General features: G+C 42.4%; 1 protein-coding gene across 4 annotated transcripts in view; it reads left to right on the forward strand.

Annotated features, from left to right (window-relative positions):
- Window positions 1–16,103, forward strand: part of COP1 (COP1 E3 ubiquitin ligase) — a 277,841-nt gene that overhangs the window by 209,663 nt on the left and 52,075 nt on the right. For all 4 annotated transcript variants that reach the window (XM_040360368.1, XM_040360369.1, XM_040360370.1 and 1 more), the window contains 2 exons: window positions 242–366; window positions 1,601–1,761. In XM_040360368.1, the coding sequence (XP_040216302.1) occupies window positions 242–366; window positions 1,601–1,761 (286 nt within the window). The remainder of the gene's footprint in view (window positions 1–241; window positions 367–1,600; window positions 1,762–16,103) is intronic.

Below are 16,103 nucleotides of genomic sequence, written 5' to 3' on the forward strand. Positions count from 1 at the left end.
CCCAGTTATAATCTTGTAAAAGCAGTAGTGACCTAATCAGTGGGCTGTGCAATAGCCTGCAGTGATGTTGCCCATCGGACTGATATTGCAGAAAGGGCTGGAGTGCTTCTTTAACACTTGACTGTACCTTTGTAAAGCTGGTGTACAATGTAAATTCTTCCCATATATATAATACTTCATAGAAAGTCTTTTTCTGTTTCCAGTCTGGCATTACACTTCTGTTTGCTTCTGAAATCTTTAGATCAACGGACAGCCAGCTGAAGCTGTGGAACGTCTCCAGACCACATTGCCTGCGCTCCTTCAAGGGTCATATCAATGAAAAGAATTTTGTCGGTTTAGCATCGAATGGAGATTATATTGCCTGTGGTCAGTATTTTACTTAATTTTCTGCTTCACTATGATCTAATTTTACACTTCCCCAGATAATTTCAGTGTTTTACTAGTTTCCTTGGAGAGGCTGTGTGTAGTAATTAATCATCATCTGGTCTCGGGTATTAAATAGAAAATGTATTTTATGCAGTGTTCTCTCTCCTGAAGTGACAACGTATTTCCTGCAAATTTACAGTGAGCTAGTCATCATTGCTCAGACTAAAGTAGGCCATAGTTCGAATCTCGTCCAGTTCAGCGGGGACTGGATGAGATTCGAACCATGTATGGGCAGGCTGAATGTACCGACGTTATTTGATCGATCAACCTTACTTTATAGCTCTCTGCCCTGAACAATGTTTCTAAACACTGATATACATTTTGTTTTTGACAGCCGCAGCTTCTTCAGCTCCTATACTTAGTGATTCTCAAGGTAAAACATGTTTTTACTTTAATGCCTTCCCTGCATTAAGGTACAAACTTTTTTGCCATTTGATGTACACTCTCCCACCTCTTAGTCCACCAGAGTTCTGCATTGATCCAGCGCTGTGCCCGTATGCCGCTTCCCCTCTCTCCACTCGCATTATGATTCCTGCTGAGAAGTACTGGTTTCTTCTAACAATTTTACAAATGCAGATATTTGTCTGATAAACATTTCTGAAGATGTACTCAAACAGAACTCAAGATACCAAGTCAAGGGTCTTCAAACTACGGCCCTCCAGTTGTTCAGGAACTACAATTCCCATCATGCCTAGTCATGTCGGTGAATTTTACAATGGCTCATGGGATGTGTGTAGTTTCGCAACAGCTTGAGGGCCGTAGTTTGAAGATCCATGTACCAAGTTAGAGCAAAGAAAGCATTCCTAAAAACTTTATAGTCGTGCATCCCCCCCCCCCCCCTTAATTTTCTGCACAAAGAAAGAAGGAATAAGAAGTACAGCCAAAAGAATGCATGCCCCCCTTCACTGCAGCCTATTTGCTTCTCACCCCCCCTCTCAGGATTTTTTTTTTTTTATGTTCACTGTTCATTTTTATTCCTATTTTGCTGAGCTGTAAATATATATATATATATATATATATATATATATATTTAAAATTGGTGTACACTGTAGGCTTTTATTTTCTTAAAAACATTCATGCATTTGAATTTAAACCTTTTTGTTCATACCATTTAATAAATGCTTAGTTAATTAGGACTGATGCATGTATTTTCTCTTTTTTTTTTTTTTTTAAGGAAGTGAAAACAATTCCCTCTACCTGTACTATAAGGGCCTCTCAAAGACCCTGCTGACTTTCAAGTTTGACACAGTAAAAAGTGTTTTGGATAAAGACCGCAAAGAAGACGACACCAATGAGTTTGTTAGTGCTGTATGTTGGAGAGCTCTTCCTGATGGGGTAAGTCTTCTTATAACTACTGTACTTGGATACTCCTCATTATTTGCATGATCTGAATTGAAATAAAGTAGGGTTATAGCGACTACTTATTGTGGGACATACTACATTTAGCATAACCCCAGGATGTAAAGATGCCTGAATTAGAGTGAAGTAGGTGTATTGATGTCTATTACATGGTTTGACAAATTTGCTTGGAATCTAGGAGCCAGCTAAAAAAGTTAGGAGCCAGAAAACGCGCCCGTCCCGACGAGCTTGCGCACAGAAGCGAACACATACGTGAGCAGCGCCCGCATATGTAAACTGTGTTCAAACCACACATGTGAGGTATCGCAGCGATTGGTAGAGCGAGAGCAATAATTCTAGCCCTAGACCTCCTCTGTAACTCAAAACATGCAACCTGTAGATTTTTTAAATGCCGCCTATGAAGATTTTAAAGGGTAAAAGTTTGTCGGCATTCCACGAGCGGACGCAATTTTGAAGCGTGACATGTTGGGTATGAATTTTCTCGGCGTAACATTATCTTTCAGAATATTAAAAAAAATGGGGATAACTTTACTGTTGTCTTATTTTTTTTATTAAAAGTATAATTTGTTCCCAAAAAAGTGCGCTTGTAAGACCACTGCGCAAATACGGCGTGACAAAGTATTGCAACGATCGCCATTTTATTTTCTAGGGTGTTAGGATGAAAAATATATATAATTAGAGGGAAGAAGATGGCAGTGAAAATAGCGAAAAATTACATTAGAATTGCTGTTTAACTTGTAATGCTTAACTTGTAATACCAACGGCCACCACCATATGGCGCCAGCTCACATCTGGTGGTAATAACTTGTAATACCAACGGCTCACCACCAGATGCCGCCAGCTCACAAAGAAAAACATTTTTTTTTTTTTGTTTTTTTTTTGCCTACCTTCCAAGCCAAGTCGCCAGGACACCATTTCTAGTCGCCATGGCGACCTTGCGCCCGGGATTTGTCGAGCCCTGGTCTATTATATTTATCTGTAAGTTATCAATCCAGGCAAACATCTTGATATTTGAAGTTTGAGAACCAGTATATGCTTTGTAGCCAACAGCTTGCTAAAATTTCTCATAGACTTGTGGGTTATCAGTTGATATCTGGCTGCTTTCTGTGTGGCATACTGGTTTCTTAAAATGTACTCCTGAATCGGTTTTCTACAGGTATTTGTAATGTATGCCACAGCACTAGCCTCACCCTGATCCTGGGATCTGTTAAGTGGATATAAAAAAGTCTACACACCCCTGTTAAAATGTCAGGTTTATTTTATGTAAAAATATGAGACAAAGATAAATAATTTCAGAACTTTTTCCACCTTTAATGCAACCTATTAACTGTACATAGACTTTCTATATCCATTGTATATCCTACAGATGTTCTTTCAAGCCTAAGTTCACCGTTGGAATATGTTGCATGTTTCAGCTCCTGTCTCCTCTCCTTCGATTACCCACTCTCCCTACACCTGCTATTACAATTTAAAAACAGAGGTTGTGTCATTCATTCAGAGTTGTTGTAGTTCTCAATGAGGGCGCTAGTGAGTGTCCTTGTAGTTCATTGATTTTTTCCTGCAATTTAGTAACTTCCTGCATCTATCAGAGGTATGGGCACACACTGAGAGTATGCAGGATGCTGGCATTGCACCCGTGATCTACTAATCGCAAGTGCAATGCTTTACAACATCAGTGCTCAACCTGTAGCCCTCCAGCTGTTTCGCAGCTGTCAGCCTTGCAATGCCTTGTGGGACTTGTAGTTCCACAACAGCTGGATGGCCACAGGTTGAGCACCCATGCTGTACAGGCTACAGTGTAAAAATAAATGCAATTTTTTTTTTTTTATATATATATAAAATGTGAACTTTTCTTTTAAAAGACCACCTATTATTTTGCCACAAATGATGTAGCTTAACCACTTAAGACCCGGACATTTATGCAGGTAAAGGACCTGGCCAGTTTTTGTGATTCGGCACTGCGTCGCTTTAACTGACAATTGCGCGGTCGTGCGATGTGGCTCCCATACAAAATTGGTGTCCTTTTTTCTCCACAAATAGAGCTTTCTTTTGTTGGTATTTGATCACCTCTGCAGTTTTTATTTTTTGTGCTATAAACAAAAATAGAGCGACAATTTTGAAAAAAATAACTATTTTTTACTTTTTGCTATAATAAATATACCCTGAAAAGATCTAAAAAAACGTTTTATTGCGATTTTTTTTTTTTTTTTTTTTTTTTTACCAAAAATAGGTAGAAGAATATGTATCGTTTTTTTATATCTTTTTTGGGGGATATTTATTATAGCAAAAAGTAAAAAATATTGATTTTTTTCAAATTTTACGCTCTTTTTTACTTGTTTATAGCGCAAAAAATAAAAACCGCAAAGGTTATCAAATACCACCAAAAGAAAGCTCTATTTGTGGGGAAAAAAGGACGCCAATTTTGTTTGGGAGACACGTCGCACGACTACGCAATTGTCAGTTAAAGCGATGCAGTGCCGAATCGCGAAAAGGGGCAAGGTCCTTAACCTGCATAATGGTGCGGGTCTTAAGTGGTTAATAGGTTGATTTTTGGAATTTATTATTATCAGATGCTTCATGGTTAGTAGATACCATTTTACATATAACTGAAATAATACATGCAATAAAATAATTTGCATGCATATAGAGTCTATACCAAAGAATCGCACATGGGAACTATACTCGGACAAAGCCATGCTGCAAGCTCGGGGAGTAGAAAGCCACTAACTTTTTTGTATACCTCCAGACATTTCCAAAACAGTGATTTGGAACCTGAGTAAGACATGAATTTGGCTTATGCATACCTGCAGTTAAAGTAAGAACATTGAATGGAATTAAAATTGAGCTTTCCTGTGTCGAAGGAAAATACAGACATTTATGTGAGAGCTGTAATGACCCGCAGATAAGCACAAACAAGTACATTGAGAGGAGAATGTCTATTTGTTCAGGGAAGCTGATTGCTGGGTCAGGAGAGTTACTGGTCAGTAAGTATCTATGTGAGCAATTAAAGTAAAAAGCAAGTCATGTTTGAGACCCATATTTAAATGTAAAAGGGGGGAGCAGAACTCTCATGAAAGTCCCAGCACCTCTTGGACACTTTTTTTCCCTTCACTGTGTGAAATATGGCAAAGTTACCCATTTTTTGCATTTTTCATTGTTGCATAAAATGCAGGATAAGAGGCTTTCTGTTTAATCTGTAGATTTTTACATCTTTGGAATGGACTTTGCTAGATCCTGCAGGATGAAAACCATTCAACATCTCTCTTGCTTTTTTTTCAAGAAAGCCAAGTAGCAGTTGCACCTTACAGGATATCTCTCATACACCATTAAATTAGTATTGCTAATATTTATAGATTTTATTAAGGGTCATTGTTTTAGAGGTGGATGTTATTGTACTGTCTTCCCTGATGTAAAGCGCTGCGCAAACTGTTGGCGCTATATAAATACTGTATAATAATATTGAGGCTGCAGATAATCATACAAAATGTGTCCCTGGTATAAGAATATTTCTTGTATTGGCCTACTCCATGTTTTGTCTAGTAACCTATATATAACCCTTTGGCACCTCAAATTGGTTAATTTGATAAAACAATAATGGGTGAGCAGATTTGCTATGCTACCTTGCTGCTCTGAGATCCTATAAAGGTTGGAGCTCTATGCATCTGCAGTCTTTTCCTACTACCACCTATTTGTTCTAGCCCTCAGTCCAAAATTATTCTGCCCTGTCAAGAGAATACTGACTATTGCTAGCGGCAATGGCCGCTGGAAAAAAAATGCTTGCAGAAAATCTGACATCCCGGTTGTAACCAAGTCGATCAATGGATCTACTTTGGTACAATCAGCCTGCCCATAGATGGTTGGAGCCTCTGCCGGTCAATGCTGAACTGGCTGAGATTCAAACCATCTATGGCTGACTTACGTGTGTGTATATGTATGTGTATATATATGTATGTATATGTGTATGTATGTATATATGTATATGTGTATGTATGTACACACACACACACACACACACACACACACACACACACATATATATATATATATATATATATATATATATATATATATATATATATATATATATATACATACACACAGTCTGAGAACAAGCTGGAGTAAGAAGCCTCATTTCCCCACAATGGATGCTGGTAATGTGAGTGGTGCATCTCCTTTTATATATGTACTTGGTTTACATCAGTACCTCATTGGGAATCTTGATATTATATTTCAGGTTGTACTCTTATGCATTTACACTTTTCTATTTTTAAGTCTCTCCTTGTTGATTTACAACAATTTCCATGCAGCATCACCTACCCTGATTCTAACTTATTAGTGCTTTTCATCATTGCTACTGAGCAACCAGTGGATTTTTTTACGGGCATGGTACTGATCAGCTCTTTTACAGACCACTGCTTTTTCACACAAGAACGTGGTTCTTGTGTGAAAGGAGCACTTTATAGTCTGGTCCTGCTGTCTGCTGGGGACATGGACTACTAACATCAATTCCTCCCCCTAATGCTGTTTGTGATTATAACTTGTCAGACCATGTCTAGCTGGTCAAATTCACCTTAAAAAGATCCCTTTGTTTCTGTGATGGATCCCTTGCTTACTGTATGTATGGAGAAAAAGCCATCATTTTTTAATTCGGTTATGCAGATTTGTTAAAAGCTTCCCAGCTTTGCTACTGCATGGTTCGCCTGTCAGTGCCAAGTGGGCTTCTTGGTTAAAGTACTGGACTGCAGTATTCTCCCATATGGTTCCACATGGTCTTTGGGGTACAACAGCTCTTCAAACCTATTCTAGATTGTAGCAGCAAACACACCTATTTTCCTCAGCAGAAGTAGCCTAGGAAATAGATTGTTTTCTCCCTCTTTGTCAAGAAATGTTCCTTTGTTTCTCCATTTGCTCATTGACGTCCTTCCAGCTTGGCTCCCGCTCTTTAAATATCATCAAATGCTAAATATACCCTTGAAGTGGTGCCAGCCTTTCTACACCTTTCTGTGCTTAATATACAACCTACCAAAAAGAATGCAGCTGCCCCGTTAACTGATTTTCACTGATAACCTATTAAATACAAACACAAGGTCTCAAGGCATTACTATGAGGGGCAACAAAAACGTTCTATATAATTAATCTTATTAATATAGTCAAAAATAAACCAATGAGTCCCTTTTTAAAGGTTAGAAAAAAAATCCAAGTGTCCAAAAGCAAGCCCAACACCACATCATGTTGAAATTATCAAATGTACTTCTTGTTTCTTCCATACACTTCACCACGTGTGCTTATGAATTGGACACTCACCATAAATTTTGACACCCTTTTTAAGGAAGGTCAAAATGGCTTTCTCCTATATATTTTCACTCTAGTGGATCTAGTTCCTTTTCTTTCACTTTCCACCAGCAATTTCCATCACCTCCATGCTCTGCCACAAACCGAGAAGAGTTCCAAATAGCATTAAGTCATTGTATAGTATTGATACAAACAAATGCCATAAACACAGATTAATCATATTTGATAGTGCCCTTACACCGACACCAGTGCAAACAGCCTTGCTTTGGGAGGTTCGCTCCACCGTCCTGATCACATGGACCAGCGTGTGTTCCAGCCACCGGATATGGGAACCGGGTGTCGCATGTGAAATGAAGGCAGAGAGTGCTTCAACGCGTTTAACTAAGATAGCGTCTTCAGTAAGATCTTTAAATCTATTCTAGATTGTAACAGCAAAAGTGCCTTTTTTCCCTCAGCAGAAGTGGCCTAGGAAATAGATTAAGGCTTCTCCCCCTCTGTTAAGAAATGTTTTGATTAATTTTCCATTTGCTCATTGACATCCTTTCAGCTTGGCTTTCACTCCGCAAGGTCTGGCATTCTGCCAAAATCCTTAGACAAGCCTTCCTCCGAAAATCTGCCCCCAATTCCTAAAGGTGGGGGCTGTTTGTGCATTCGGATGGGTCTTCAGGTAGTTTTTCTCCCCTTTTAGCCCACGACTAACTCCTTGTGTCTGGTATCTTCATTCGCCATTTTTCTTCCCAGGTTTTCCTTTATCTTGGGATCCCTTGTCCCAGTCTAACTAGGGATTCTGTAGTTGTGCCCCCCGGACTTCATTCCTCAGGAAAAATCTACATTTGAATACTGCATACCCTCTTATGGTATATGGTACCACTCGGCATTGCCTATCTTTTAGAGCGGGATCTTCACACTTTTCAAACAAAGGGCCAGTTTATTGTCCTTCAGACTTTGGGAGGGCCGGATTGTGGCCAGCGGGGGCCCGGCATCTGTGAGAATAAATATGGCCTCGGGGTTGGTGGTCAGTAGGAGAAGGAATAGTGCCCCTATTTTGTAGGAGTATTAGTATCCCATCATTGGTATCAGTGGAAGAAATGGTGCCTCCTTGCTGTCAGTGGAAGGAATAGTGCCCCATATCAGTGAGAGGAATAGTGCCCCAAGGGCTGGATAAAGGCTAGCAAAGGTTCACATCTGGCCCTCGGGCCGCAGTTTGGAGACCCCTGTCCTAGAGGAACCCCTAACCTGTAAGGTCATACATTTTGTGTTGACCTTTCCAAAACCTTAGGTGTCCACTGCATTTTCTTAACACTCTTAAGAACGAACAGTATTTCTTCAGTTCCATGTGCTGCTGGAAGGTACATTATCTTGTTTCTAGACCACCTCATCACTGAACCTGAGCACATGCATAACAGATTCCATTGTGCTGGAAAAGAAAGATATTATTTTGCCGCCCTGTTCTTTTATGGCACAGTGACCTTCACTGCCTTCTTTACAGCGGCTGCTTACACTGTATCAATAAAAGCGTTCAGAAAGCTCTGTTTAACAAATGAAGAAGTGAACACGAGAATTGTACAACATTCCGTGGGATCTGGTGCAGAAAATGTAGGCTGAATAGTGTCTTTTTAAACGTATTTATTTATTTGCAGATTTGTTCTTGTGGTATTGTTTCAGCCTAACCTTCTGCAGTAGCTGTTCTCTGAACAATACCTAAGGTATTCTTGCACTGAGCTGAATAAGAATCTGCATATTAATTTCATCTGTCCCTCATAATCATTAGGACAAAGCCGAGCAATTTGCTGGCTGTTTGTCTGAAAGAGTTCATTACTGCAGATAAGGCGATTGAGAAAGAGGGAGGGGTGAGGCAAGCGCAGAAAGTACCGTAAAAATATCAGTACTGTGATCAACCAGTAGATGCAGATAAAGAAACACTAAGTGGAAAATTAGCTTAGGTAAAGGTTAAAGCAGCTGGAGGCAAAGAATGGAGTGGGAGGGGATACTTGTGCCGGGATTGTTTCATGAATTAAGACTTCTTGAATATATTAAGCTTTGTAAAGTTTAGACGAAAACAAGAAAATGTAATTTAAATATTCTACATTAAGTGTGGTTATTGCCTTTCTTTTAAAAAATGGATAAACACTTTAAGTTGATGATGGAAGAGAAGGCGGTGGATCAATTGAAGCTCTTAAGTCAGCCATAGATGATTCAAATCTTGGCTGGTTCAGTAGGGACTGAATCAAAAGAAGAGGAATCTGCTGCTCCAGGTGTGTGCAATACCTTGATTGGAACCAAGTAGGAGTGCTAGCCCCGACCCACCTCCGTAAAAAATTGAGAAACAGAGGAAATTGCTATCACATCCAAAGTTTCCAAAAGTGCCTTTTATTGCAAACGGTCAAAATACACCATTTCACACATCTGATCTGTGCTTTATCATTACCAATGATGTGTGAAATACGTCTACGTGACTAACATCTGGTGTATTTTGACCGTTTGCAATAAAAGGCACTTTTGGAAACTTTGGATGTGCAGCGATTTCTTCTTTTTCTTCAGTAGGGACTGGCCTAGATTCAAATCATCTATTGGAAGGCCGATTGTACCAAAGTCATTGGGTGCAACCAGCATGTCAGATTTTTACATCCGGTTATTGCCAGTGGCTATAACCACTAGTAATATGTGTTCTCCTGGCAGGGATGGCTTCTGGTGCCCTCCTCCCCCCTGTCAGGAGAACACCATAGCTCAATGGGAGCTTGGTTCCCCATCAACACAGTTAGTGTTGATGGGGAATCGATCAATTTTCTTTCTTTCCAAATCAAATTTGCATCATCTATGGACTGCCTTAATTTCTATTTTATTTTTTAATAGTCAAGTGATCGCGTAAAGTGTCGGGGTACAATTTTTAACTGGCCTAATATATTTTAAGGCTAGCGTTCAAACCCATGGAAAGACAGATTACCTAATACCTAGGATAGCTGGTTATATATATATATATATATATAATAAAAAAAATCTTTTTTGCCTATAGTGAAGCTTTATATTGAGAGAAAAAAAAAGATCCAGGTTGTTGTAAAAGTAAGAAAAAACGCTCTAGTTGTTACAATGGGAAAAATTATTACTTGATCCCCTGCAGATTTTGTAAGTTTTCAATTTTTCCAAAAAATGAAGGGTCTATAATTTTTATCATAGGTGTACTTTAAATGAAAGAGACAGAATATCAATTAAAAACCATGAAAAAAAACCACTTGAAACAAATGTTATAAATTGAGTTGCAGTTGCGTGAGTAACATACGTATTTGATCCCCAAGCAAAACATTAATTACTACTTGGTGGAAGACCCCTTGTTGGCGAGCACAGAGGTAAGAAGTTTCTTGTAGTTGATCAGGTTTGCTCACATCTCAGGAGGGATTTTGGTCCACTCTTCTTTACAGATCTTCTCTAAATCCTTAAAGCTTCTTGGCTGTGCCTTGGAAACTTAGTTTTAGCTCCCCCATAAATTGTGTATGGGATTAAGGTCTGAAGAGGTCACTCCATGACCTTAATATGCTTCTTCTTAAACCACTCTTTGTTGCATTGGTGGTATGTTTTGGGTCATTGTGGAAGACCATCCACAACCAATCTTCAGTGTTCTAGCTGAGGGAAGAAGGTTCTCATCCAAAAATGTACAATTATTATTTTCCCCACTGATCTGGAGCAGCTCTAGGATTTGCGTGTCTAGGAAATCAGTGCTGACCTTGTACAAATATGGTGCCTGTCTTTTGAGGAGAAAGCAAGATGGGCATTTTAAGGAGCAGTACTGAGATTTCTTTGAGGCATGGCAAAGATAATCATCCAGGTACGTATGGTATGGTTTTGTCTTGGCTGATGTAAACTTTTTAGCCTTGCTGCCCTCTGTAGTAAATGATGCAAGAAAGGAGTATTATGGTCCTTCCTACAGTCTAATCTAAAGAAAACCATGCTAAAGTGCTGCACATTACCCAGGAACACTTTGTCTGTGGCAACCAAATTTGGAGTGAACTCAAACATCCCTTTAAAGTTAATTTATAGCAAAGCAGACTTTGGGGAAATAAGAGGTGATTTATTAGTAATCAGCGCTCGGCTCCCCAGCAGGAATATCTGCGCATACAGCAAACTAGCAATTGACATTTACAGAAGAACAGTCTGAAGACTTGTCTTCCTGCTCTCTGCTCTCACGCTTTTTACAGCCACTTTTCATTTAGCCACTGTGATGTATTATTGTTTTCCAATTCAGCGACATGGTTTTAGTAACAGAGCTTGCTTTTGTTTATGTTTCAGAAGCCCATGTATGTATATTCTATGGTCTGCAAGGCTGCAGTTATTTTGTTGTCAAATCAGAATTTTACTATGTTGCAAACAGCGTTTATGTAAATATGTGCTATAAAATGCATGTTGGCACACAGGGTTGTTTGCATTAAATTACATTGAGGCTAATTTAAAGTGGCTGCAAAACGCGAATGGACTCACTTATTCATGTAAACTGTGTTAGCTTGTATGTTATCTAACATACTTGCATGAATGCTGTGTTTTATCATTCTGGAAAACGTGTGTAAGAAGCACTGGATTTTTGTTAATGTCTCAAGATTTTAGAAGGTCAGTCCAGTACATGGAACCTCATGATCCTGGTAAGATTGCTCAAAAGAGATACACCGGCGTATCGCCTGATACGCCGTCGTATCTGAGTCTGCCCGTTGTATCTATGCACCTGATTCCTAGAATCAGTTACGCATAGATAAGCATTAGATCCGACAGGCTCTTACGCTGTCGGATCTTAAATGCAATTTTTTTTCCGCCGCTAGGTGTCGCCGACGTCGTTTTCCCGATCGAGTATGCAAATTAGCAAAATACGGGAATTCCCAAACGTACGCCCGACCGACGCAGTGAAGTTACGACGTTTACGTAAGATTTGCGACGCGTAAAGTTGCCCCTGGGTATATGAGGCGCAGTCAATGTTAAGTATGGCCGTCGTTCCCGCGTCGAAATTTGAAAATTTTCGTAGTTTGCGTAAGTCGTCCGTGAATGTCGCTGGACGCCATTTACGTTAACGTCGAAACCTTGCAACGTCATTTAGCGCAATGCACGTCGGCAAATTTTAGGGACGGCGCATGTGCAGTACGTTCGGCGCGGAAACGCGCCTAATTTAAATGATCCACGCCCCCTAGCCGGATCATTTGAATTAGGCGGGCTTGCGCCGGAGGATTTACGTTACGCCGCCACAACTTTACAGGCAAGTGCTTTGTGAATCAAAAGCCCGTAAAACTTGCGGCGGCGTAACATAAATGTGATATGTTACGCCGCCGCCGATTTGCGCGATTATACGTGAATCTGGCCCACTATGTTTAATAAGTACCAGACCAGTGGTCAAAGAGTAATTTGCTAATCATATTCGCTCGCCAGCCAATTCTGACACTTCTCACATACATCTAAAATATTTATTTCTCTTATCGTCCATGGACGGACACAGCTCCTTAAATCTTGACAAGTGGGTTATGTTCCCTGTTTACAGGAGAGGACTAGGCAGAAACATGTTAAATAGTTAAATACATGTTACATTAACAGAGTTGAACAGCCCCGCCCAGGGGGCGGTCCCTCCAGACATAACCCTCCTCACTGCAGCTTGCAGCCTCAGTTTCGTTCTGCCTAGCAAAGGAGAAGGACGTATGGCTCCCTTTGGGCCCAGCGCCCTGAGGAGAAATTTTGTTTTATTTTACTTTTTCTTGAAGAATCTTCTTTCAACTGTTGGCTGAGAGACAGGCTGGATAATATAGATCCTTGTAGTCTACTCAGTCCGACCAGCAAGCGTGGGCACACCTTTGCAAAGAGGCTTGGTCTGCCACGCCATACCTCATGACTCCTGAGGTGGCCGGTGAGCTTTGCTCCGAGGTCCACATATGACTGAGCTGTGGTGTTGTCTCACTCACAGTGGACCAGGCCGACAGCTACCTCCATTGCGGTTGTAGTTCTGTCAGGAATGCGTCAGCGAGTCCTCGCTTGGACGGGTAAGTACAGTCCCTCCTGCTTCGGTGGGTTGGCACGGCTGGGCATTCCTGGGGTTCGGGGGTCCCTTCCCCTTACTTCCCTGCTCCTTTCCCTTGCTGCATTGCTAACATTGCCGCTGTCAGGGGGGAGGGGGCCTTCCTGAGGGGACTGTGTTATCTGGCCTGTGCTTTTTTCTTTTTTGTATTGGGCTTTCCTGTGAGGTAAAAAGCCCTGTGATGAGCACAGATGTTTATGATTATACTTCAGCAGACGCTGACTGATTGGTGACACCTGTAACGGTTTTGCTTTTTATGCTGTATCTGTGTCTTATCCTTAAATAAAACAGCCCTAGGGGGCTTTTCCTGTTTAAACACAGGTCCCTGCAAAAGTTACCTCACGGTTCTTTTCCTCACAGGCAGCGCTGGGCAGTCTCCTCCTGAGGGAGTCCCCTGGTTACCCCTGGTCAGCGCAGCAAGTGGGTGAGAGGCCCTGAATAGGGCTCTAGGAGCTTTTTGTCTATTTGTATGGACAGGTGTGCATATTATAATACACACTATATGTAAATATTGGAGTCAGTATCTGGGTCCTTCCCCACATGCAAGTGGTGGCAGCAGGTGTTAGCACCTGGGATTCCCACAGAGTTTTTATTGTTAGTCCTGGACACAGTTTGTGCCAGGGTGGGGGTGGACTGCGGGCGGGCGGTAAAAGAGTGCCCCCTTCCCCCGTTATCCCCTGGGGAATGCTCTGTTATGGAGCCATGGACTAGGTACCTAGTTGAAAAAAAAAAAAAAAAAAAAGGCAGAATAAGGCATTTATGGGTGCGCTTTTTACTGCTGCAAGGGACTCTCCTAAGCTGCATAGTGCAGATGGGTTTCCGCCGAGGGCTCGGTCTTTTTTGGATCACACAAATCAGACCGCTGTGTAGGTTTTTTCCTTCTGTGCCCTTCTTTGATAATTTCTGAGATGCGGAATGAGAAAAGCCACTGAGAGCTTTTGTAGTCCCTCACCGCCGGGCGGGAACCCCCGCTTGTATGGATCTGACTGATAGAAGATCCGAAGTACTGACCCGTTCCATGTTTACCATGCTGGGGTCTGGCTTGCGGCCTATTGTGGCCACTACACTGGGGTCTCAGTGGTCGCTGGCGCTATTTTTTTGGGAGGTTTTTCAATTACATTGAAAACTCCCATTGGTGCCCATTTTGTCGTAGCCACGCTATGGCGCAGCTTACATTGTGCTGGCCATTTTCCTGTGGCCGCGTTCTGAACGCTCGGCGGCCATCTTGGAGTAGTCCTGACCCCTAGTGCTGTATACAACTCACAGAGTGAGCATTTTGCACCAGACAGTGGAGGAGCACCGACTCTCTCCTGAGGTTATTAGCCTAGCGGACCAGCTGGTCCAGGGCCTCATATAGGTCTGTGATGCTTCATTGAATGCTGCGCCCTTGTTATCCAGGGCGTCTGTTTCAGAATGGTTTTATGCACACGGTGGTGTAGTGCTTAACTCCATTACCTGGCAGCAAAAGAGTCATTGGTTCGAATCTGCACACTGACGCCAATCTGCCTGGAGCTTGCATTGTCGCTCCCTGTGTCTGCGTGGGTTTCCTCCGGGTACTCCGGTTTCCTCCAAAGACATGTGTGCATACACCTACATAATATACATACACACGATGTGTGTGTATTATTTAGGGGCAACCCTCCCAGGCCGTCAAAGGCCCAGCTGGGGGACTAATCTGTCCCTGGGTGCATAAGCCGATCACGCCGGCACCCAAATCCTGCCAATGTATATAGCCTTCCCTCCCTGTCTCTAGGTGGGAGGGGCGGCTTGCAGGTTCACAATTCAGTGAAACCTCCCTGCTCTCCGACTAGTGGGTCTGCGAGGTGGTCTCTTCGGAGTACTAGATAGGGTTTCCTCCTATCCACAGAACAAAGTTCTGTCCTTGTGTCTTCCCCTCCCGGCCCGTCGGTCTGCCTTGGGCAGTGTGGGATTTGCTAAGCTGCAAGGTAATTTTACCTTTCCTGCAGGACGAGAGTTTTGGGGTTTTCTATGGGCCTCAGGCCCTAAATACCTTTGTGAACGTCGGGTAGTTCCGCATGGAATCCATTTGTTCGGTGGTAGCTGCGCTTCATCCGGGGGATGTCCTGACGTCCTCGGACATCAGGGACGCATACATGCATGTCCCGTTTTGCACATGTCACAGTGTTTTTTTCTGTGCTTCGTGATGAGAGAAGGGTCTCTGTCAGCCTGTGGCCCTCCCTTTTGATCTGGCGTCGGCACCATGGGTTTTCAGCTAGGAGCTCGCACTTATTTGAATTTTGTTGGGACAGCGAGGCTTTGCCTCATTGGCTACTTTGACGACTTTCTTCTGAGAGCAGCTTCTGTCTCCGACCTAGTGGATGGGTTATTCCCATTCAGACCCTCCGAAGATTCGGGTGGATGTTAAACGTTTAGGCCAGAAAGTGTAGCTCAGTGGCAGCAAGCCTGCCCTCCATGTGTGCGACCCAGGGTTCAAATTATGGGCATGCTGGGTTCCGACTCAGCGTTGGAGTATCTAGTGTTGATCCAGACTCCTCAGTGGCAAAGGTCCTTCTTCCCCTGGAGAAATTGCAGACTCTTCAGTCTGCGGAGAAGGAATTGGCATCACGCAATCGGTCTTCTCTCCGGGCGCCTGCTGGTTCGCGGTCTGTGGGTAGCCTCCTTCAAGGTGGTACTGTATGCCCAGTTCCACACCCTGGTTTTCCAGTGGAACTACTGTCCAGGTGGTAAAAATCTCTTGTCTCTGAAATCATTAGATTCCTGTGCGCCACCTAGTCAGAGTCTCTCTGAGTTGGTGACAGAGATTCCCGACTCTTCGGTCCGGGAAGTTGTTCCTTCCTTCCAGTGGTCGGTGTTTACGACGGATGCCAGCTCACGGGTTGTGAACCTGGAGGTTCACAAAACTGGGGGGTCCAGTCGGCCCTGAGTCGCTGGACTTGCGTGGACCTATGACCACACCTCCTTGAATGTGTCTGGTCTCGGTAGCTACCCAGGGTCGGGCCTGGCTAGT

Source organism: Rana temporaria, chromosome 7 (genome assembly GCF_905171775.1).
Source record: "Rana temporaria chromosome 7, aRanTem1.1, whole genome shotgun sequence".
Lineage (NCBI taxonomy): Eukaryota > Metazoa > Chordata > Amphibia > Anura > Ranidae > Rana > Rana temporaria.